Source organism: Meles meles, chromosome 10, assembly GCF_922984935.1.
Source record: "Meles meles chromosome 10, mMelMel3.1 paternal haplotype, whole genome shotgun sequence".
NCBI lineage: Eukaryota > Metazoa > Chordata > Mammalia > Carnivora > Mustelidae > Meles > Meles meles.
In genome coordinates this window covers 99,566,139-99,590,918 of record NC_060075.1, presented here as the reverse complement: position 1 = coordinate 99,590,918, position 24,780 = coordinate 99,566,139, and the positions used below count along the sequence as shown (strand labels likewise).

The 24,780-nt window shown below is 51.4% G+C and overlaps 1 protein-coding gene across 5 annotated transcripts in view; it reads left to right on the top strand.

The window, feature by feature from the left end:
• The window catches only part of COBL (cordon-bleu WH2 repeat protein), a 260,852-nt gene extending 241,456 nt beyond the window's left edge, over window positions 1-19,396 (top strand). For 4 of the 5 annotated variants that reach the window (XM_046020837.1, XM_046020832.1, XM_046020834.1 and 1 more), the window contains 5 exons: window positions 800-894; window positions 2,073-3,919; window positions 4,782-4,901; window positions 5,506-5,763; window positions 18,083-19,396. In XM_046020837.1, the coding sequence (XP_045876793.1) occupies window positions 800-894; window positions 2,073-3,919; window positions 4,782-4,901; window positions 5,506-5,763; window positions 18,083-18,100 (2,338 nt within the window). In that variant the 3' untranslated portion in view covers window positions 18,101-19,396. The remainder of the gene's footprint in view (window positions 1-799; window positions 895-2,072; window positions 3,920-4,781; window positions 4,902-5,505; window positions 5,764-18,082) is intronic. The other variant, XM_046020833.1, reaches the window with a different exon arrangement.
• The last annotated feature ends 5,384 nt before the right edge of the window (window positions 19,397-24,780 follow it).

Sequence of the window (24,780 nt, the reverse complement as noted above, 5' to 3'; positions counted from 1 at the left end):
ATTTCATGCATCATTACCTGGGCCTGATTAGCAATGATGGAAATTGCTCCTCAATTTTAACAATCAGCGGAAAAGACCTTCAGCTTTCACTGAAGATAGACAATTACCCTCGACATGTCTCTGTTCTCCGCACAGCCAAAATAGAGACAAGAGCCCTTGCAAAGGCTGCGTTGAAATTGTTTTGGCATTAGACGTCCCGTGGATGCTATTGTCCCAGTGACGCAAATAAGGCGAGTTCCGGCTCCCCTCAGCAGGCGGGTTGGCATCTTCCTAGAAGTCCAGGTGGTGGGGCCACATGGTGCCTCTGGACACTGGAGGTGGCCGGCTTTCCCCCAGGGTTTGAGCCCATGTGAACTTGGACGGATCCATTAGTGTCTGGGCACCTGGTTTCTATCTGTAAACAACGAGAATCCTACCTGCCTTATAAATTGCTTGTAAGGTTTGTAATAAGACCACTCGTGCAGAAGTCCTGTGTCTGGAGACTGGGGCGTGCAGGCTGCTCCTGGAACAGAGGGACAGCAGGCAGCCCACCCTGGGGAGTGCTTTATCCAGTCTTGGGGGAAGGCGGTTATCACTGTCCCTATTATAACTGTTGCTACCACTCGCACATATATGTGTGTGCACACACATGCACACCCCGACTGCGTCCCAGCAGCCCCGAGGGCAGCAGAACCCCTTGAGTACAGAACTGCATGAACTTGGCTGTGCTTTGTGCCTTCTTCGGACAGTCCCAGAAAAGAGTAAAGAAATAAAGGATGAGAAAAATGAACGCCCTTCCTTTCTCTCTGGTCTTTTCTAGACCCGAAGTGACTATAACCTCCAGTGGCGAAGAAGACCTGTTTCTCACCGGGCAATTCCAGAAGACCCTTGAGGAGCTGGATGAGGAGCTAGAAGGTGAGCATGACCATCCATCCTGCTAGTGTTACGCTGGGCGGCTGTAGGCTCTGGGGGGTTATGCTTGCTGTGGCTCCAAGCGGGAAAGGTGGGTGGGAGGAATCCAGTTCCTGCAGAAGAAAGCCCGGGTATAAGGGGCAGGCAGGTGAGCACAGCTCTCGAAATGGCTTCCCATCAGGGCTGCGGGACAGTACTGCGGACACGTCTGAACGGCGGCTCCAATGCTCTAGGTGGTACTGGTTGTGTGCATTGGGGAGGATTCTACACACATAAGAAAACAAAGTTCTCCAGTGCCCCTATGAACAGGTTCCCTGACGATGACTGGCACCACTTGGCTCGCTGACGTTTGGCACACCTCGGAGGGAAATTCAGTACACACAGCCACAGCGGTGAACCCGTTCACAGTGGAACACTTGCTGTGGTACAGATAGGTGTGGGGAAGATGATGCTTTATGGCCAAAACAGATGCAGACGATCTCAGTAGACAGCCAAGGAATCTTTCAAATAAGGGCACACGGCGACGGTAATCCAGAAATTTCGGTATGGGCCATGCCTTCAAACAGAAACCAGAACAAAACGGAGTGCAGAGCTCATCCATAGTCTACTGGCTGGTCGGCCTTCTGTCCTCTGAAGTTGTGCTGGACAGAGCTGAAAAAGCTAAGATGGTCATCCCATGTCCCTCTGGCTCTGACCATGGGACCCACTGTGTCCCTTGGGCTAATTCTGAGGTAGTGTCCAGAGTTAGTCATCTGCCTCTCGAGATGTGCAAGCACATCTCCCCACGGGGTTTATGGTGCTTCTGATGAATGCGAGTAAGCTGAAGGTCAAAACCCCAAACCCACCTTCGTGTTCTGTGCTGAGACAGCCTTTCCAGGGGGCTCAGGTTTACAGATCTAGTTTGTAAGCCACGGATGATGGCAAAATGTTGTACCTGAACGCCTTACCTTGAGACACGGTGGCTGTGCAAAGAGCTCCTCTGTTGAGCCATCAGAGTGGAGACAGGGCCCCCAGGTGTATGTAGGTGACACACTGAAATGGCACTTTAAAATAAAGTAAAATTTTTTACCCAAAAATAACCTCAGGAAGGTCAAAGCCAGGGTGTGATTACAGTAAGTCATCAGCTTGGGATTCGTACCGGGGTGGCAGTCTATATGACGTGTGTCTGTCCTCATTTGCAGAACTGGAAGAGAGCTCCGAAGCCGGCAGCAGCCTGCCGACAGGCTCCATGAATGGCGTGTCCCCTCCCTGTGTGCCAGAAGCCACCATCCCCGAGTTCGATGAGGACACAATTCCAGTCACCTTCATCGGGGAGGTTTCCGATGACCCTGTAGATTCGGGGGTGTTTTCCAATAGAAACAACAACGCTGGTTCTTTTGACCTGGGGGGCACAGTGGGCCTGGAAGCCCCCCCGCCACCACGTCAGGGGGAGAACAGCCAGCAACAGGGAAGGAGGGCGGAAGGGCCTGGCTCACCCACTCCTCCCCAGTACATCGGGAAAGAAAGCAAACCCGCGGCACCCAACCCCTGTGAGGCTGTGAATCTGACTAAAATGGAGCCCAAGGTGCCTTCGGCCGCAGCATTTCCCACGCGCAGCCCAGATGCAGAGCAGAGCGGCCAGGGGCCTGGCTCTGCCCTCGCTGGGAAGACGCAGGCCAGCAAGAAGGCAAGTGCCCAGCCCCTGAGGGACAGGGAGGGCGAGGGTAAGCGCTGTGGCTCGGCACCGCCATCGTGGTATCAGCGGGGCCAAAACCCGGGGGGAAGTTACGGGCTTCGATACGGCCTCACGACGTTTAAAATCGTTCCTCCGAAATCAGAGATGAGGTGTTACGACAGAGGGGTCTCGCTCTCAACGGGTGCCATCAAGATCGACGAGCTCGGGAATCTGGTGAGTCCCCATGCAAACGGGGGCAGGACCATAGCCCTGTCCCCGTCTGCCCTTGACTCGGAAACCCAATCCATTGGAAAGGTCAAAGAATTCTGGAGGTCCAACTCCCTAGAGAAACACTCCGGCCAGCCCACGGAGGGCTCCGCCAAGAGGGCCCCCACTGCCGCCACGCCCCCAAAGCCACAGCCTCAAGAAAGCCGACTCGCAGCAGAGCCCACCTTCCCAGGCCCCAAAGTGACGTCACCCCCACAGCAGTCTGCCCACGGAGAAGAGGGGAGACATCTAGAGGAGGGCGGAAGCCGGCCACCCGTGCAAGCCCCTAGTCATGGGAAAGTGCCAGCAGCGAACACCATAGAAGTCCCATTTCTCAAGCCTCAGAGAAGAACGTCCAGTCAGTACGTGGCCTCTGCCATTGCCAAGAAGATGGGGCCCCAGAAAGCCCCCGCTGACATGGTGAGGAAGCATGGGCATGCCAAGGAGACCTGGGAAGGCAGAGCACCAACGCTGGACGGACCGCCTTCCGCGAGTAGAGAGGGCACGGCCCCCAGGCCAGACCCAGACACACACTCCCCTATCGAGAGTGAAGCCTCAGCAGTAGGAGCCCTGCCCAGAGTGCAGGACAGCAGCCCTCCGGGAAAGCTGTGCGCTCCAGACTGTCCTGCTGGTGTCCACAGAGGTCCCCACGTCCCGCCCATCAGGAATCACGTTTCTGTGACACAGAGCTGGAGCCTCAGGGGAAAGCTGAGTACCAGGAACCCTGGGACCAGCTCAGCTTCTGCCCCCAAGTACACACTGGACGGTCCAGAGCCCCTGCCTCCCCGCCCAGGAGCCGATCAGACCCCGGGCAGGACCCTGGTGAATGGCTCCCGGTGGGTCCCCATCCACACCGAGCCTCCTTGCTCTCTGAGAGAGTCCCGCACGAATAACCACGCCCAACAGGAGTCCCCAGAGCACCAGGAAAAGCCCAGTTTGTTGTGTGCAGATGTGCCTGAGACCGACGGTACGCTGCCACCCAGCATCTTTGGGCCAAAGAAGAAATTCCGACCCGTGGTCCAGAGGCCAGCCCCAAAAGACACGTCGCTGCACAGCGCTCTCATGGAAGCCATCCACTCGGCGGGAGGGAAGGACAGGCTTCGCAAGGTGAGCGGCCAGACACCTCCCGTTAGCGCATAGACACACCTTCCACATCCGTCCGTGCTTAAGGACTCCCCACACAGATCCTCAGGGCCTTGGGAGAGGGGCAGGCTAGCAGAACAATGAGCTGGATGCTCTGGTTTAATTTCCACCGAGGGCTTCGTCTCTCTGCCTTAGAGTGTTTAGAACCACAGAAGAGAGAAAAACCAATGGGCTTGGGGTTGTCCCATTGCCTTTAAACCCCTGACTCCCCTGGGGAAAGATGTCAAAGATAAAGGGTCCAGATCTGGGCCCAGGGGATTGGAGAGGTCGGGGGTGGGTGTTCCCTAACTGGTCCGGGAACGATGGCGTGAGTCAGTGAAGAGTCAGGCCAGGGCCATTCCCACCTGATGTTCCCACACCTCTGGGAGCTCAACCTGTTGTTGTTCAGTAACAACTGGGACAGTGTGGGACACTCCCTCCCCAGCCAGGCATTCCGCCCCAACGCCCCGCACTAGGAGCCATCTGTTCCGTTTCATAGATGAGCAGCTAAGGCGGAGCACAATCAGGGGAGCTGGCCGGAGGCCACACCGCCAGCACCTGGGGGCCCAGGATTCTCATTCAGGTCTGCAGGACTTCAAAGCGCGCATGGCTGCAGAAGGGCAGCCGCTGTAACGGCAGCCCACACGTCTGCCCTTTGCTCATTAGCTGCCCTAAGGTCAACATGCAGACTTACCTCGGCTACTGTCCCGTGGGAAAACCTCTTCTAACATAAGGCTGTCTGACCCTCCTAGAGCCCTCAGCTGCTAGATAGTGCTATTGTCCCCTGGTGCTGTCCGACTTAGCATTTCTCCTTCCCGGTGACCTGTGTCAACACTGACTATTCTAGATTGCAGAGCACACGTCCGAGGGAGGGCCCAGGAAGCCGTCCTCCACGGAGACAGCGGGCGAGCGCTCCGCACTGCTAGCAGCCATCCGAGGGCACCGCGGTGCCTGCAGCCTGCGGCAGGTGAGAGGAGGGCATCCCGTGGGGGGATGGCTTCACACACCCCGTCCCCACGCAGGTCTGCAGAAGCCAGGCCAGTGCTCCCGTGTACTAAGCGTTGGCTGTGCTACCCTCAGCGTGGGTAACGCAGGATGACGGGGGCTGGCGCGGAGGGGGCAGCCCCTGCAGGGGAGGGACCAGGCCCCCAGGAGCTGTCCCCTCCCTCCCTACGTGTCCACCTGGCATGGAGCATTTCCTGAGTTCTCGGGCCGCAGAGCTGTCTCTCCTTGAGGGCAAAGTCGCTGGTCCTCTGGCTGACCTGGCAGAGCCCCGGGAACCCAGGTGGCCCGGACCTTAGGAGCAGGACAGTGTCCTCCAGCTTCCAGCTGCAGAGTTCAAGGAAGAGCGTTGTGGGTTTTACTCCCCGACACCTGGTCAGAGTGGACTGGGCGGCCTCCGGATCTGTCCTCCCCTGCCAAGGCAAGGCAGGAGGTCAGGGAGTTCTCAGGAAGGCACAGGCAGCGAGTTCTCACTCCTCCCGGGCTTGCTGCGGGCTCCATGAGGCTGTGGGCATGCGGCCCTTCCAGAAGGCCCTCTGGGACCTCATCACAGCACATGTCATTGCTAGGTGTCCTCCTTCGCCTCTGAAGAGCTGCGGAGCTTCCGGGACACCGAGTCATCCTTGGAGCCAACTGGACGGCATGACTTTGGCCTTCAGCCCCTGCCCTCCCTGCCGCCCCCGCCACCACCCCCATCGGCCACACAGGTTCCCTCCACGTCCAGGACGGCGGCCAGGTCCAGCTCCGGAGACCCCGCTGAAGCCAGGCAGGCCCTGATGGATGCCATCCGCTCTGGCATGGGGGCCGCAGGATTGAGAAAGGTGACAGTGAGTGACCATGCGAGCGTTCATGGGGGGCGGGGGTGTGGGAGAGGCCACCCAGGAGCCTCACGGCAGTGAGATGATCGCCCGTGTCCCTCACCCCGGGGACCAGAGGGAGTTGGCCCTCACCAGGTGGGGGTTGGCCCACAGACTAGCTCCTGTGGACGCAGGGGAGCCCCCACCACATGTGGACCCCTAACTGCATCTCCGCCACCCACTCTGACTACGGTCTGGTGGGGATGTAGGCACTGGCCATGGAGAGCGTGTGTCACCCTCGTGGTCTGCAGCCTGGATTGAGGCTCTCAGCATAATTCCCGTGTTTTCTTTTTTTTTCTGGTTTGGGGGGTGCGGCTAGCACTGTGTTCCAAATGCTTGAGTTTGAAGACCCCTGGGCAGAGCCTGCGCTTCCTTTCTGCGGCTACTTCCGTAGGGTCTTACACCGGCCCCCACGTTTGTCACCCCACGCTCCCCAAAGCACGGTGTTTGTGCCACCCCGGTGGGAATCCCAGACTCAAGGACTCCCCAGCCACGTGGCTTCTGGGATCATTTTCAGCTCCAAAATGATTCTGGACACGGACTGATTCTCTGTCCCTGCCCATTGCAGGTGGGTTTGGAGAGTTCTGCTAATGATAGGGAGGCTGGCTAGAGGTATTATTTCCTGCGAGTCCATCTCCAGATTGTAAGCTCCTGTTTTCACGGGGACCTCAAGAGGTCAGGACTAAGATGACCCTTGGTGCATATGGAAAGTGCATGAGGCTCAGAAAACCTGAGTGGCTCAGACACAGACAGGGCTCAGTTAGGACACGGGAAGTACTCGGAAGCAGGTGTCCACCGTGGGAGAGGAAGTGGCCCTCGGGACAGGGCAGAGCTGCTGGCAGATCACTCCCCTGCTGCTCCCCGCACCTCCCCCACACCCTGGGAGCCTGTGACAGCAGAGGAGAGGGGAGAAGACCCCCTCCCCGCAGGCAGCAAGCCCACATGGGCAGCCCTCGCTCAAGCCCAGAGATGGTCAGTGGTGTTACCCAGTGCACACATGGCCTGACCCCCCCACCACCTGGCCACCCCCCGCATTGTTCCTGCTTGTGGGCCACCCCCAGGTCTCGTCCCTGTGTGACAATGAGGCATTCCCAGCTGTGTGTGCGTGTGGCCCATGGGGAGGGACCCGTACATCGGCTGTCAGGCCTGCTGGCCCAGCTGATCCTGGGGTACGAGTTCGAGGTTCTGGGAGTGGAATTCATCTGACATTTCCGTCCTGATTCGGATCTGGGGGTGGGCGGTGGGCCTCCAAGCTGCAGGTTCCTAGTGTCTGCCCGGTGACGTCACCTTCAGAGCGGAGCTACTTAGCTACACCTGCTGCACCTGTGCTAGACTTCGGGTAACGCTGAGCACGCTTGTTTGACCATGGACTGGACGCCAGCTTGTGGACTGATTTCTGGATCTTTCCAGAATAGCTGTCACCCTGTCCAGGGAGCCGGGCCCAGAGAGCTGGAAAGCTGGCCCGCACAGCTAGGCGGTGGGAGACCACAGCAAGTCCAACCCTCAGGCTCGGATTCCGGAAAGAAAGAAAAATCCAAGTTTGGGAATTGTGCGGAGGAGCTGGAAGTTGTTTGTGCCATGAGAAAGGAGGCAGGAAGAGATGCTGGGGACTGGGTGGAGAGGAGGGTAGGGCCAGACGGGGGAAGTGGGCGTTGGGAGGCGCAGCTGGGACTGTGTGCATCTGGACCGAAGCTCGGGACCAGGGCTGCTGCAGGAGAGGTCCCGGGTCACCGAGTTCTGGCTGCGGCTGACGCCAGGCTCTTCTCTCTCACCATCACTGCTTGCTTTCTGTGGCTTCAAACTGCATTCGAAAGCCTTCCGGTGGGTTGTTTCTTGGATGAGCAGAGGTGCTGTGACCTGCCTTATCTATCCCGGGAAGGTCTGCACCGTCGTATTTATACGGCACGGCTGAGACTTAGATGGCCTGAACAGTTTACAAGATGCCCTTGGTCAAAAGTGACCAGGAGAAGTGTGACACGGGGGACCATGTCCCTTTGCTCTCTGTCACCGCTCTGCCCAACTGTGCTGCCATGTGCGTGGATGACCTCAGAGCTGAACGTACAGGACTGGGTCACTGCTCTACCCGGTGACCCTGGGACCCTTGCACTCTGCATCTCAGAATCACTCATGTAAGACCTGCTGATGGAGATGGGGCCCTGGAGGGCAGGCCCTGTGTGGTCCACGTGCCCGCCTGTGTATTCTCGCAAGCCTGGTTAAATGGCACTTCTCTGCCAGCTGCGGACCTTACGGATCTCCGCTGGCTTTGCCACACATGCTCTGTGGGGTGTGTTACAGCAGGTGAATCTCAAATCATCTACACTTTGCTTACTATTTCTTCTGCTTCCTTTTCCCTTCTGGGCTGTTAGAGTCGTAGAACCTTAAAGAAAAAGTGATAAATGCAGGGCTCCGGGGTCCACACAGGGAGGGCCGAGCTCTCCGTAGGCACTCAGCTTGTGCGGATCCTCCTTCACCAGCCCCCGCGTGTTGGGTGAGGGCTCCAGGTCAGGAGGGCCGGGACTAAAACTCGGATGATCAGTGCCCCCATCTGTAAGACAAGGTTTGCATTGGCAGGAGATGCTACTTACGGTAAAAGACAAAAGGGTCCGTTGGACACATACGGAATAATCGCCTGAAAAGTGACTGGCATTGGGGCACATACTGGGCTCAGTCTGTTAAGCATCTGACTCTTGGTCTCCACTCAGGTCTTGATTGCAGGGTTGTGAGGTCAAGCCCTGTGTTGGTCTCCATGCCAGGTTTGGAGCCTACTTAAAAAAAAAAAAAAAATGTCATTTTTCAAGGCAATTAAAAGTACATTTGCCATCCCGGTGTGGATGAAATAATTTTTCTGCCTCTGTATTTGTGGCGATCAGAGAAATTTCCACCTCTGGGTCATAGCGTTTGCAGTCCCACTCCATCTGTGGGTCCTTCTCCAGGGGCATACCTGCTGTGCCTGAGGGCAGGGCTCAAATGGGCAGCCCAGCACCCACTTCCTTCCCAGACTCCGTCCCACACTCACAGGAACGGGGGGACCTGTCTGCATCAGACAGCCCTCCGTGGTCTGTTCTCAATGCATTCTTTCGGGAGCCTGGAATGAACTCCAAGCCCCCTCTGCATCTGTGTTTAGATTTAAAACATTCACACTCTGCAAGCATTTCCTAAAAAAACCCCAGGGTCCAGGGCCTGTGGTCCTGCTCATGGCAGAAAGGTGAACAAGGCCATGTCTGTGCCTTCATGGGCTCTCGGCCGGAAGGAGAGGGAGTGAAGTCGGTTGTTGACCGTGGAACCTTCTCGCCAAGCCAGGGATAGGATGAACACCCCAGAGCCGCTGCCTGGTGTGTCCTGGCTCTCCTCCAGGCCCGTGCTCTGTCACCTTCCTGGGCGTGAAGGCTGTGGCTTCCACCCCACAGACAGGCAAGCGGGGCACAGATGCCATGACTCACCCCGGGCCTTAACTAGGTGGGTGCAGATGCTGAACCCAACTCCACGCAGGCACACTCTCCTAGTGCGGGAAAGGACCAATGCCGACCTCGCACGTGTCGATGCTTGGCCTCAACCGCAGACCCCCACGAGACATGATCAGACAGGTGACACCATCACCATAAGTGCCCAGGAGACCCCCACGCCAGGACAGAAACCAAGAGCAGCAGCACACCTCTTTCCTCCAAGCCAGAAGATGTCTTCCCTGGAGGGTCAGAGAAGCCACGTTCCTGTGGCCAGAAACAGTGTCTTGTGTCCGAACAGGAAACCCAACATGAGCCAGAATTCCTTCCCATGCCAGCTTTGGGCAGCTCGTTCTGTGAACCGGGAGTAGGTTTTGGTTAGATGGACTAGTTCAGAGACACAGACGGGTCCGTTCCGGCTGTGCTGCCTCTTGCCGTGTGCTCCTTCTGCCCCGTCCGGATCTACTAGGTGACCTGTTCTTCCCTGCAGGGGGACATGTGGAACCTGTCCTAAGAAGCCACCAATGCAGTGGCCTCCCCGCCCAGGGCCCTTACAAACACCACCCCCTGCTCCTGGCACACTGCCCCCATGTTTTACCAGCCACCCCGCACTCACCCCACATGTGTGTGCATGAAGGACAAACCCTCAAAGAGTCCCCCTCAGTTCCCAGGCTGGACTGGCTCCCTCCCTCACAGCATCCTGCCAGGTCCCTTAGGATCAAAGCACAGCTCTAACTTCTGGAATAACCAATGCCACATGCTTGGTGCTTGCCCCTCCTATCAGACTGGACCCCAGCCCTGGCACACAGTGGGCACTCGGTACAAGTTACTCAGACGAGGAACAGAGAGAACAAACTCACCCTTTGCCAGCCATGTTTGCCGGCTCCCACCTAGGAACACAGCATGTCCCACATCCATACGCCCATCACTCGTCTACTCCATCATCGCTAGAACATCTCGCCAAGAATCCACCTCAAGCTGGAAAAACCACCATATTTTCCTTTGGAAATTTAGAGGAGTTCTTTGTATCTGTGTCTTTCCTCACTGGTCCCGTTCCCAGTCCGCAAAGTTGCCCAACAGCTCATCAGCACCCCAGAGCTCACCTGTCCCCTCTGGGAGACGGGAGCTTACAAGCGAGTTCTGTGGCTCTGATGATTCCTTTCCTCCCCCTGGATGCCATTTCCCTGTCCTCGCTGTCCCTTTTACCTCTTTCCATAGAAGCATCATTCTCCTCGGCCGGCGAGAAAACAACATGAAGCTTGGATATTTTTACAGCTTTCTGGATTGGCCTCAAACTCTAAGCTGTGTCCCTTCATTGATTTTCTTCTTGTCCAAACAAAACAAAAGAGGATCTTTCAGGAAGCAAAGCTATCCCTCGCCTCAGCCTAGAGAGCGGTCACTTACTGACTTGGCTTAAATTTGGCCATCAGTATGGTTTATGCTACACCTGTGCTTAACGGAACCAGCAGGTTCCCTGTTGTGAATTGTTATCTGAGCCAGAGCATGTTAGTGCTGCTCTCGTGCAATTCCCATTTTTATACAACACTGAGGCGTTTTCCTTTCCTCTTCTAAATATGGCCTTAATTTGCTGAGGATTTTCCAGATCTGGATTCATCCATCATATTGATATTGGTGGTGGCAAGCATGGTCTCCAATCAAGTCTCCAAACCAGCCATCGATTCACTCACTCGCCAGCCCAGGGCTCCAGCTCTCAGGTTTCTGGCCCACAGAAGGGGGCTTACCACCAGGAGAGCAGGTGAGGGCCAGCCCCTCCCAGCTTCACAACCCTGCCCTCGAACTGCCCCACCAGCCCAACCCCCCCCCCACCCCTTACACTTTGCACCCTGAGAGACCGGCCTTAGCAGCATGGAACCGCTCTCCAAAGGTGACTTTTCCCAGGGTGCCTGACTTTAGGTGACAGAGGCACATGGAGCCATCTCTGGCCCCACCCCAAACCCTCATTCGGTTGTCACCCCAACTCGTCTACTGGAAAGCTCAGCGGAAGGAAGGATGTTGGGGGTGGGTGGTGAGTGAGGCATGTGGCAGACTGTCCGCTGCTTGCTGTGCTGCAGAGATGCGCCGACACCACCAGCCCCCGATGGGAAGGGGCTGGTGAGCCAGGCAATCCCCGAGACTCGCCCAGCCTGCATGCAGGGTCAGACTCCAGAGCGTGCGCTCTGAACTCTGCACACGTTCTTTGCATCTGTTTTTTTTTTTCTTTTTTTTTTATTTGTTTATTTTCAGCGTAACAGTGTTCATTGTTTTTGCATCACACCCAGTGCTCCACGCAGTACGTGCCCTCCCTATTCCCCACCACCTGGTTCCTCAACCTCCCACCCCCCGCCCCGCCCCTTCAAAACCCTCTGGTTGTTTTTCAGAGTCCATAGTCTCTCATGGTTCATCTCCCCTTCCGGTTTCCCTCAACTCCCTCTCCTCTCCATCTCCCCATGTCCTCCATGTTCTTTGTTATGCTCCACAAATAAGTGAGACCATATGATACTTGACTCTCTCTGCTTGACTTATTTCACTCAGCATAATCTCTTCCAGTCCCATCCACGTTGATACAAAAGTTGGGTATTCGTCCTTTCTGATGGAGGCATAATACTCCATCGTGTATATGGACCACATCTTCCTTATCCATTCGTCCGTTGAAAGGCATCTTGGTTCTTTCCACAGTTTGGCGACCGTGGCCATTGCTTTTGCATCTGTTTTTAAGTGTTGATGAATAATATCTTTTTTAAGCATCATTATTTTTTCCATTTTTTTTCTTTAATGAGACGGAGAATGTGTGCAAGCAGGGGGAGGGACAGAGGGAGAGAGAATCTCAAGCAGACTCCCCACTGGGCACAGAGCCCAACACAGGGCTCCACCTCACAACCCTGAGATCACGACCTGAGCCAAAACCAAGAGTCGGATGCATAGTCCACTGAGCCACCCAGGGACCTCTGTTTTTTCTACTTTTATGAAATATAATTGATATAGAGCGCTGTATAATTTGGGGACATAGAGCACAATGACTTGACTTACATATATTTTGAAATAACCACTACAGTAAGTTAACATTCATTATGTCATGGAGTTACCAAAAAAAAAAAAAAAAAAGTGTTTTTCCCTTGTAATGAGAACTTTAGGATTTGCTCTCTAAACAGCTTCCCTCTGTGACTGACAGTCGTGTGAGCTGCAGGCATCACACTGTGTATTACATCCCTGGTATTTCTCTGTCTTATAACTGGATATTTGTACCATGATTGCCTTCATCCAGTTTCCCCTCCCTCCACTCCCTGCTTCTCGTAACCCCAACTCTGATCTCTTCTTCTATGCATCTGATTTTAAGATTACACATATAACTGAGATCATACAGTATTCGTCTTTCTCTGTCTGACTGACTTCACTTAGCATATCTATCCACCCATCTACCCCCTCCCCACCCACACAAAGTTTTATTTTTTCTGGATTTTAAAGTAAATTATAAACACCAGTACACCTTGCTCCAAAATAATTTAGTGTGCATATTATGAGAGGCTCATACTTGTTATGATCGTTTTTGAGATAAAATGTTTGGACGGTGAAATCCACACACCTTAAGGGCACTGATGAGTTTAAAGCTCATTTGTATAGTCCTCACCTCCACTGAGTTTGGGTTTGGTTTTGGACAAGTATTGGGGGAGAATAAAACTGAAGTAGTTGCTTTAAATTCCCGGTTCTCGGGATATGTGTGTCTCCACGCACATGCGTACACTTATATGTGCCTGTATTTTGGAGTGACTGAGGGCTGCTTGCATTATCTGGCTCAGAAGAGGAGTATCACTGGCTGCAGTGGGTTGGTTGGAGAAGGGAGGGCCTGGGACGAGCCTGGAGAGAGGACAAGATAGAAGACATGGAGGTAGCCCAGAGCAGGGGACATGGGCCAGTCCACACCTCTGGCAGAGCAATAGGAAAAGGAGTAAAAAGGAGCTTTCCAAACATGTTCAACTCTCCTGTCTTCGAATCCTTGGGAACGTCCGCTTATTGTCAAGACGTAGTTTCAGGGACTGGAATTACCATCCCACCTGAGATAACCAAAAACTCATAAATGTAAGAAACAACTTTTTTTTTTAAGTCACTGGGCAGCAGGCAACAAGAAACGGGACGCCTGAGGGATAGGAAGCTTCCCAGCCTCTGTACAAGAAGAAGAAATCAGCAGTGGCCAGCAGACTCCCTGAGCCGGGGAGCAGAGCTGAGAGTCTGGGGTCACCGAGGCAGCTAAGGTGTGCAGCACAGAGCCCTAAACAGCAAATTGCATCATGGAGAAAGAATTCCAGAGGCCTGCAGAGGGCCCGTGGGAATAGTCAGTGCAGTGGTGAGGGGCACGTGCTTGTGAAGCCAGGACAGAGTCACATGATAGTGTAAGAAGGAGCAGCACCTGGAGCTCAAACAGCTAGACTAGAGGACTCTGCGTGGCTCTCACACTGCACAGCACCTCTTCACAGCAACACGCAAAACCATCAGACTGTTTCTGCATAACTGCCTCCGAGAATAAAGCTGAAGAATATTTGTAGGAAGACAAAAATATCTGGCACCCAACAAGGTAAAATTGATAGTGTCAAGCATCAACTCAAAGATTACCGTTGCTGCAAAGAGGCAGGAGGATATGAAACACTGTATGCTGGAAATGAATTGATGAAAACCTCCCTAAAGTAGACCCAGATGTTAAAATTGGCAGATGAGGATATGGAAACAGTTAATATAATTATATTTAAAGAATCCAAATATTACCGTGTATGTTCTGTGACCACAACAGGATTAAATTAGAAATCAATGACAAATGATCTCTGAAAAATCCCAAATATTTGAAAACTAATTAACATGACTCTTAATCACCCATGGGTCAAAGAAAAAACTCAAAAAGGGAACCGCAAAGTATTTTGAATGAAATGTAAATTAAAACACATAAAGTGTTTGCTGCTATAAAATCAGTACTTGGAGGAGAAGCTATAGCAGCACATTGCTATATTAGAAAAGAAGAAAGACCATGGGTGAATGACCTCACTTCCACCTTAAGAAACTAGGAAAAGAGAGTAAAAATTGAACCTAGAGTGAGCAGAAGAAAATAAATCACAAAGATCAGAGCAGAAAGCAATGAAATAAAGAAGAAAAAATAATAAAGCAAAATCGATTAAACCAACAGCTTACTCTTTCACAAGACCAATAAAGGTGATCAAACCTCTAGCTAGGCTTATTGGGAAAAAGACAATATGCCAAGATCAGGAAGGAGGGATATAATATCACTACAGATCCTACACATAGTAAAAAGGATAATAAGGCAACATTATGAACAGCTTTATGCAATAGATGAATTCTTTGAAAGATACAAGCTATGAAAGCTCACTCAAAAGGAAATAGATAATCCAAGTAGCCCTGTATCTATTAAAGAAATTTAATTACAAGTCAGAAACCTTCCCTCACCCACACAGACACAAACAAAACACTGCCACCAAGCCCAGCAGACTTCACTGGTGAGTTCTACCAAACATGTAACATTCCCCGAGCAGAACGTCTGAACTTTCTAGAAATTTTGTTCAGAATTTCCTGAAGAGGAGAGATGACTCCACACCTCATTCTACAAAAACAATGTTACCCTGATACCCAAACCAGACAAAGATATCACAAGGAAAGAAAATTATAGAGCAGTAGTCCTCATGAACATAGATGCAAAAAAACCCAAATTGAAATTTAGCAAATCAAATCCAACTACATGTAACAAGAGTAATGTCATGTTCAAGTGGGGATGCAAGGTTGGGTTGATATGAACAACAAAAAAAGAGAAAAACCCCAATAATCTCAATAGACACTTTAAAAGAATTTGGTAATTCAACATCCATTTTTGATAAAAACGTCTGTAAAGTAGGAAAAAAAATAACTGATAAAAGGCATCGATGGAAAACCCACAGTCCACATCATAGATGATGATGGAAGAGAGAATACATCTCCCTGGAATCAGAAACAAAGCAAGAATATCTGCATTCTGTTCAGCGTTAGGTGATGCTGGAGGTGCTAACATTGTAAGCAGGCAAGGGAGGGAGGGAAGAAAGGAAGGAAGAGGGGAAGGAATGCTTCCCTATTGCAAGAGGAATGCATCCCTATTGCATAGACCATGCGATGGTCAATGTTAGAAAACTCAGTGGGATCTATGGACAGATTCTAAGTTTATTAAGTACATCTGGCAATGTTATAGGATATAGCAGCATTACAAATACAGCTGTATTTCTAAGTACTAGCAGTGAACAATCATAAACTAGATTTTTTAAAATAATATTTTTCGAAAACATCAAAAATATTAATACTTAGGGATGAATTCGACTACAGATGTACACAACCACAAAGCATTGCTGAGAGAATTTCAGGAAGACCTAAATGGATAGACGGCTAACTCCTATTTGAAAATTCAATATGGCTATGCTCCCCAAATTGGACTGTAAATTCAATGTAGCCCCAGTCAATATCCCAGGAGGCTCTTTTTAGAAATTGACAGGCTGTGTCTAAAATTGAGATAGAAATGCAAAGACCTAGAATAGTCAAAACTACTTTGAAAAAATTCAAGTCAAAAAAATTCAAGTCGAAAAAATTCAAGTCGGGGGACTATCACTTCTTTATTTCAATACTTATAACAATGCCAAAGTAATTAACACAATCTGGTAATGACATCAGAAAGGCTAATGGAAAATAATAGAGAGCCCACAAATAGACCCACTGATTTTTGACAAAGGTATAGAGAAAATTCAGTGGAGAAAGGACATTTTTTTTTTCCAAAACTGTCATAGCAACCATAGCTGTCATTCTTATGCATGATAATTAACTTTGATCCATACCTCACACCATGTAACTCAGAATTAATTATATATTTAAATCTGAAACCAAAAACTAAAATTTCTAGGTGAAAATGTATGAGAAAATCTTTATGACCTTGGCTTAGGCAAAAATGTCTTGAATTTGAAACCAAAAACACAGTCCATAAAAGGGCAACTTGACAAATTGGATTCCCTCAAAATTAAAGCCCTCTGCCCTTCAAAAGAACTTACCATTAAGAAAATTAAAATGCAAGCCTCATACTATGACTACATGTTGGCAACACATTTATTTGATACAGGGCATATGTTTAGAATTCATAGAGAAACTGTAAGAAAGCAAACAAGTCAATAAATGGGCAAGACATTTGAATAAATACTTGAAGAAGATACATAGATGCAAATAAACATATGAAAAGATGCTCCACATCTTGATTATTGAAACGCAAGTCAAAAGGACAAGATTCCCGCTGCATACCTACTAAAATGGCTACAATTTTAGTAGAAAATGACAGTACAGAATATCGACGAGATGGAGAGCAACTGGGACTCTCACGACCTGTTAGCGGGAATGTAAATGGCGCCCCTACTTGAAATCTAATGGGTACTTTCTTCAAGTTACAGCTGTAACTACCACGTGATCCAGCCATCTTGCCCCTAGGTGTTTACCCGACAGAAATGAAACAAATGTAAATATATAGTCTTGTATTCACATGCAATATACATAACAGTTTTATTTGTAATTTCCTCAAACTGGAAACTATTGAACCTTAGCCTTTGTTTTGTTTTTTTTTTTTAAAGATTGATTTATTTATTTGAGAGAGAGAGCACACCCTTGAGTGGGGGGAGGGGCGGGGGAAAAGGAGAATCTTAAGCAGACTCCGGGCTGAGCACAGAACCTGATGTGGGGCTCGATCTCACAACCCTGAGATCATAACCTGAGCCAAAATCAAGCGTCAGATGCTTAACCAACCCACCAACTGGGTGCCCCTAATTTTAGCTTTAAAGCCATTGAAATAACTCCTTTGAAATTCTACAAATATGGTTTTCTGCAGTTGGACAGGAGGATTCTGTATGAAGCTAAGAGTGAAAGTTTGAGATTATGCATCCAGGGGAATGGGGTCATGCCTGTGCATTCACTCATTCGTGCCACAAATACTGAGCACTCAGTAAGGTCTGTGCCCAGAGGAGGGAGTGAGAATCCCATGGTTCCTCCTCAGTGAGCCAGTCTGCAGCAGTTGAGGGTGCAGGGAGTCTGAGACATGGCAGCAGACTGGGGTTGCTGACAGAATGAGGGGTGACTGCATCAGCCCTGAGAAGGGCTTGGGTCAGGAGAGCCTCTCCCTAGAGATAGTATGTACACCAATTCCCAAATGACTCATAGCTTCCAGCTGGAAAGATACATCCCCAACAGAGAAATCCCACATGCAAAGCCTGTCCAGAGGAGCGAAAGACCCCAGCAGATCCCAGAAGCTGGGAGGGCTGGGGGCAGCTGAGGGCTCTAGCAGAATGGCGGAGACCTGGGGAATATGCTACAGCTCTCCAGCAGTTTCATACTTTCTTCCTTGAAAAAGAACTATCGGGGTTCCTGGGTGGCCCAGTGGGTTAAGTGTCTGCCTTCTGCTCGGGTCATGATCCCGGAGTCCCAGGATTGAGTCCCTCATTGGGCTCCCTGCTCAGCAGGGAGTCTGCTTCTCCCTCTGACCTTCTCCCGTCTCGTGTTCGTTCTGCCTCTCCCTCTCTCTCTCTCTCCCCCTCTCTGTTATATAGATAAAATCTTAAAAAAAAAAAAAAGAAACCTGACTGGAGCAAGTCACTGTAAGTCATTAAGCATGTTTGTGTTCCAGAAATGTTCTCCTTGGTGCTGTAAGTAGAACAGGTATTGATGTAGAGACTTGGGCTGGAAGAGTAATCGCAAGGATGTTCTTGAACTTAGCTTGTTAGCACCCAGAACTGCACGCCCTGGGCCAAGCCCTTTGGCTCCTCCAGGTCCCCTGAGTAACTGTGGCTCTCTTTCCACCATAGGTGCCCTTGCTCGTATAAATCATTGAGAAGATTAGATCGTGGCAGAAACCCACCTGTGAGCCGTCCAGTCACCACTCGAGGACTCCACGTGGCAGGGGGCATTGAGATTTGGTGAACTTTCTTGTCTACAGGCCAAACTCACACAATTGATTTTCAGTCCTGCAAAATGGTTCCAAGGGAGGGCAAGGTGCTGCTCAGCTGTGTGGCGTGTGTGCCAAGGAAATGTGTTTGCCTCTGAATATTTCAAGTTGCCAATAAACTATTCTTGTTGGCAGGTTAATGGGGTTATAAATGCTGGAGCCCAGCGCTACCCTTAATTATGGTGACCTTAGACTGATTCTGGAACTTTGAGATTTTACACCATAAAGATGGTTAAGACCACATAGCTGTTTGAAATCTTTTGAATTCCTAGGAAATATGTTTAAACCAATTGAAACAATCTGAATGAAATACACTCTGTGATGTTCTCGGTAGCAAGAAAGGAGCGGAAGATGACCTCGCTGAGTAAGGAAATCACTGGATTTTTAATCTCTCATAAATGTGGGATTACCACCTCACGGAGGGTCTCAGACCATCATCCGACCAACTAAGCTTTTAAAAAATCAGCAGTTATCACCCAGAATAAAATCACACTTGATGTCTGAACAGGTGTTTCTGATTCTCCAAGGGTGGCAGTGACAGAGGTCAGAAAGGCATTGGTGCAGAGGTCCGTGCCCCACTTTGCAGGCGTCCCCAGCAGGCTGGGAAGTAGAATGAGCCCCCCCAACCCTGGGAGGGCTATATATGGAGCCTGGTGACTGCCCTGAGAACCTTCTGAAATCTCCATGGGACCAAGAGCAGGGACACTGGGTGTCTTGCATGTCACCACGACTGGATCAAAACTGTGCTGGTATTTCACGGTTTGGGTTCAGTCTGGGCACCTTTGATACAGGGGTGTATCATGCGGAAGGCTTTTCTTAACACCCAGAATTCTGCCCTCGGTATTTATGTTTAGACACAGCGATAGTTTTCCACATCTCTCTCTAAAGCCTTTTGTTACGTTGAAAAGAGCTCTCTAAGAGATAAATAGAAATCAAGAGGAGTTCATGAAATAAAATCCCTCTCTTAATGGAACAACAAATATAGTGAGATCATTTTAATGTTTCACAACTGTTTCAGATCAAGGTGTCCCGTAGAATGGAAACTTTGTTCTGCATTGTCTGAAGACAATCGCTCACCTTTCCGGTGTGGCAAGAGCCTCAGCCTGTCTCTCTTAAACCATGCTGTCTCCCTGTGTCTTTTAGTGCCACAAATAAAAAAAAAAAATGAAATTGTAGCCGTTGTGTGAATTTCATGACTGTATGCCTTTATCCCAGTGTAGAAAGGAGAGATTTAGTAATTCGATGAATAAATATTCTTGACTGCCTGCTACACTCCTCTAGGCAGCAGAAAGGAAAACAGACAAGATTCTCTGTTCTCATGGAGTTTAGTTTACAGGGGAGGAGACAGACCATGAGCAACAAAGGTAAGCAAAATATCAAATATATTTAGAAGTCAGTAGTGTGTACAAGAAGATCAGGAAAAGGGATGTAATGTGAAATAGAGTGATGAAGAAAGTCCTCAGTGATACAGTGATGTTTGAGTAAAACTCTGAAGAGAAAAGAGAGAGCAGACCATGAGTGGATGTGCAACTGGCTAGGGAAAGAGCAAGTGCAAAGGCCCTGTGGCAGGATCTGCTCAGTGTGTTGGAGGAACTAGGAGGCCAGTGTGAAGCATGAGTGGTCACACAAAAATATGGAGTTTCCCAGCCTCTGACCCCTTGGTCTTTGCATACAACTCAGTGCCACATTTCCCAGAGCTACCTTGCTCCCCAGCCAGAGCAAGAGGGGAGCACACGTGGTGGGCTCAGAAGTGGACCTCCAGGATGAGAAAGATTGTCCAGTTGAGTGCACCCCATCCCTGATTCCTTTTGCTCCTGAGGGAAGGGATCAACTTTATACTAAATTTACTCTTTGTTGAAACTGTGTTATGTCCTGCCTCTCCAGCTGTTACTCAAGCCTTGGGTTTTGAGCTGTGGAACAGGGACCAATACAGTTTTCTGGGTCATGTTGTAATCTTTTTGCAGTATTTTCACAGCTGTTCTTGGTTGTTCGCACTAAACCCGAGTGGTGGTGAGATGCCATTTTCCAGATGAGGAAACAGGTCCGATAAGAGGAGCAGCTAGCAGAACAGCTCAGTGACGCGCCTTTCATCCTCGGCTCCTATTCCTCCCGCACTGAATCTAAACTCCTCTGGCTGGAAGGCTCCCCGGGGCCTATGTTCCCTCCCTCCACCTGTTCCCCACATCACTATGGAACCAGCATCAGGTTGCAGGTGAAAGCACTCAGCACTCACTCATCCCTCCTGCGATCCCCCTGCAAGAAATGCACTCACCATCCACTACCCATCAGCGGGCAACCCAACCTTGCCCTCAAGACCCTGCTCCCGACGTGTGTTTGCTTGCTATCGTCAAGCCCTCCTCCCTGCTCCCCTGCAAGCTCTTCTGCCCGTTAGCTCTGCCTTTCCCACATGGTGCTGCTCACCACTGCCTCATCCCTGCCTTTCTGACCACAGCAAGGAGAGCAGGCAGCAGGTCTAAAAAGTCTTCCCAGGTCCAGAGCACATTGCCCATGTGTCCAAGGAGAACACTTGACTTATACCTGTTAGCCCTGCATCAATACAGATAGCAACCTCCTCATGTCCTAATGTCTCCACTTAGATGCTAGATTCCATGGTCTTCTGTTGTCCGGTCCCGACTAGGTAGTGAGTAGTGCTCAATGACAGAACGAGTGTCACCAGGAGTGGGATTGGAGCCCCAACTTTGTTCCATCAGGGTTTTTCACCATTCCTTTCTGCCTCTGTGTCATAAAGTGTACCCCAAAATGAGCCTATATAGATCCTTCTGGGCCTTCCACAGGTGGATGTCTGCTGCCCACATCTTCCAGCATGACTTTCTTCTGGCCTCCAGCCACACAGAAACATCAGAGCTGCCCCACCTCCAGATCTGGGTTTTCCCCACTTCCTGCGGCCCTCAGGTGTTTAAGCCTGTGGCACCTACTTCATGGCATCTCTTATCGGCTTTCAAGAATTCCAGCTTCTTAAAAGTTTAGCTTCTTGGGGCACCTGGGGGGCTCAGTCAGTTGAGTGTCCAACTCTTAATTTTGGCTCCAGTCATGATCTCAGAGTCGTGAGATCCAGCCCCGTGTTGGGCTCCACGTTGGGTGTGGGTTTCTTATGTGTTGTTTTGGCTCGAGCTGCTATAACAGAATACCTAGCTGGCATTGCAGCACTGACTTCTCACAGTTCCAGAGGCTGGAAGTCCAAGATCAAGGGCTCGCAGATCACATGGTAAGGGGTGGCTTCTTGCTGTGTCCTCACGTGGCAGAGAGAGAGATCACCTCTCTTATAAGGTCACTAATCCCGTTATGGGACTCTGCATCCATGACCTGATTACCCAACTGCCCAACACCCGAACTACCTCCCAACACCATGACATGGGCAATTAGGGCTTCAACTTTTAAATTCAAGGGGACACAAATGTTCAGTCCTTAGTGCATTTTAACCTCTTTCTCACAGTGAGCAGAGTTAGATAAACAGGAGGCTTCGTGGACCAGGAGCTCCAGAAAGGGAAAACAGTAGGGCGTGATGCCCAAGTCTCCTGGGGTGGGGTGGGGGTCCCACATCAACTCCACCCTTACCAGAGGCCATGACCAGGAGCCTACCCTAAGCACACAGACACACCAGCTCATGTAAAAAGTGGCCCAGTCGAGTTCGGAAAGCTGACCAAATCCACCACCATTCCTCATGGGGTGGAGGTGTGGAGGGCAGGGAGCAGGAGGGTGAGTGGATCTGGGAAGGGAGCAACACTGGAAGTGTCCAGAAGCGTGAGCACCTGGCAGGGCCACTTAAGAGCATGCTCAGAGGGAGCCCCAGTGGATTCCTCACTGGGTTATTTCCACACCCGAGACATCCCTACGATTGAGACCATTGCCTGCCTCCTATCCCTGTTATTTCCTCGGAGATGCCAAGGTGCTCAAAGCTAAAGGATCAAGATGCAATTAGGTTGGCACCTGCTCATGATGGGTTTGGTCAAGTTCCTGATCAGGCAGAGGATGGTAAGGGCAGGTGGCCATAGCTCACCCACAGCCCACTGGAGCCAGTCCCGTGTAAATGGAAGTCAATGCATTAGAAGTTGCTGGGCTCCCAGACGCTGGGCCTTCAGGTGGGTGTGGACTCCGAGGAGCAGGAGGCAATGTACGAATGTTGGCATCCACACATGATTCTCCCAGCCCTCCTCAGCGTAGGTTCCCAAGAAGGGACCAGGGTGTCAGATCCCCCTGCCCTGTCATAGACCCTGGGGACTCCTCCCCCAATGTCCACGTGCCACCACACCCTCCATCAGGCCACCCCAAATACTGTGTTGCAGTCCTGCCCTGATGGAGACCCACTCAGAGAGGCCAAGGTGAAACCACAGCTCTGACTGATGCCTTCTCAGAACCCGCTGTGGTGTGGCTGCTGCTACTGCTCCGCCTGCCCCCCACCTGGCCCCTCGCTTTCCCCACCCTCCAGACACTTGGCTTGCTTGTACATCCCCAAACACACTACATGGGTTCACGCTTCCGTGCTGGGCACTAAATCTCCTATTCATCCTCCAAAACCCAGCCACCTCCCACAGGAAACCTTCCCAAACCACTGCACAGTCCTGCAGAAAGAGGCAAACACTGCCCAGATCTCACAGCGGTGCCTCTTGCTTCTGTGGTGTCTGCACATGAATCCATGGGCTTCTGTGGCAGACAGGAACCACATCGAACTCTCTTAGGGTCTGCACGCCCAGGAACAGGATGCTGTTGCCATGGGCTTCGGTCGAACTGCAGCAGATCTGCTTCCACGTGGGAGACCAGGGTAAGCAGTGAGCCCAGCATGTCAGCATGCCCTTCTGACCCACGTCCGGGTGGAGGCTGCATTTCTGGACCTGATCTGCCGGCCTGTAGCCCTCCCTCTGCCCAGCTCAGCCCTGATGTGGTAAAGCAGAGCATGCCGGGTAAGCAGTTCCAGGACTTGGTTAGTCAATGGCTCCTGAGCCAATGCCCAATTGTGGGGAGGAGGCAAGCCTTCTCAGGAGGCAGCTCAGAGCTCGGGTTGTCTCCCAGCTGCAGTGAAGGAGCAGCTGGGGAGGGAGAACAGAATTACCGGCAGGTCTACAGGCAACCGCACAGTAGGCAGGGCCCAGAGCTGGGGGAGAGGAGCAGCCTAGCATGGAGACAGAATCTGGGAGACTCGGGAATCAGCCAAGGCAGGCTCAGAACCGACTAGGAGTGGGCAGGGGGACAAGCAGCTCAGAGCCTGTGTAAGCCGTAGGACTGCTGGGGTGGTCCGCACATCGCCTCTTGCCGAAGCATAGGGACACAGCATGGAGGACAATCACAGGTGACCAGGAAAGGTCAGAGTTCTCATCCCAGATGGCCAGTGTCCTTTAGCACTTGGGCCCACCTCCACCTGCCGCTCTGCAGTAGGGACACAGTCACACTGACCACCCAAACCCTCCACAAGGCTGCCTGAGGTCATGTATCAGAGCAGCAAAACAGTACAAAGCTCAGTGGCTATGCTAGGAACACTTGTTTTAAAAGTGGGATAAGATTCCTCGGGGGCCAGGCAGCATCCTCGTCCACATGGGGTAGGAGCTGCCTCCTTCCTCCTCTGACGCTCTTGCCCTATGATTCCTCTCTCCCCTTCTGCAAAGCAGAGCCACATCAGCAGCCGAGCTTAACAGCCCAAGGCGCCTGGGGCTTCCCAAAAGCTCACAGGATTCGGCCCAGCAGAGTTCCCAGACAACCCCAACTCCCTCCCCAACACCAGACTCTCGTAAAAATCTGCTTTACCAGGGCACTGGGTGTCTCAGGCAGTTAAGCGCCTGCCTTCGGCTCAGGTCATGATCCCAGGGTCCTGGGATGGAGCCCCGCATCGCATTGGGCTCCCTGCTCAGCAGGAAGCCTGCTTCTCCCTCTCCCACTCCCCTTGCTTGTGTTCTCTCTCTTCCTGTCTCTCTCTCTGTCAAATACATAAATAAAATCCTTAAAAAAAAATCTGCTTTACCCATTTGACAGCCAAAGAGAAGCCTCAGGGACATCCAGCAACTCATCAAGACCCATGAGGCTATTGTGGGCACAGCTGGGGTCACCCTCACTGTGGTGAACCCGTACATCTGGCCCTCTCCTCACCATCCCCCAGCAGACGATACAGCCTAGTTAAGGAGACTGAGGCACGGAGTGTATTTTCTCATGTCATGATGGAAAGGAAGCGTTTGTTCCTTCTCACTCCCCGGACCTGTCTGCTGAAAGGCATCCCACGTGTGACCTTCACAAGTCTGAGGTCAGCCTCTGTGTCAAGACGGGTCTGGGTCTAGGAAGTGTGGGCTGTGCTCCAATTCTAGAACCAGGGATCTTGCTCAAAGACCATGGCAGTGGCAGCCCCCGCCCTGTGCCCTGGTGTCTCATCAGTGTGGGCCAGAGAGCTCAGAACCTGTGTGTGATCTCAGGGCTCCTGCTTCTCTGGGCAGCCTCATGAGCAGTGAGGGCCTCAGTGCTATAGTAGGACTTCAAGAACCAGAAAGAACAATGCTGTTAGTTCCCTGGTGAGCAATCGCACGACCTGATCGAGCATTCCGGGGCACCAGAGATGAG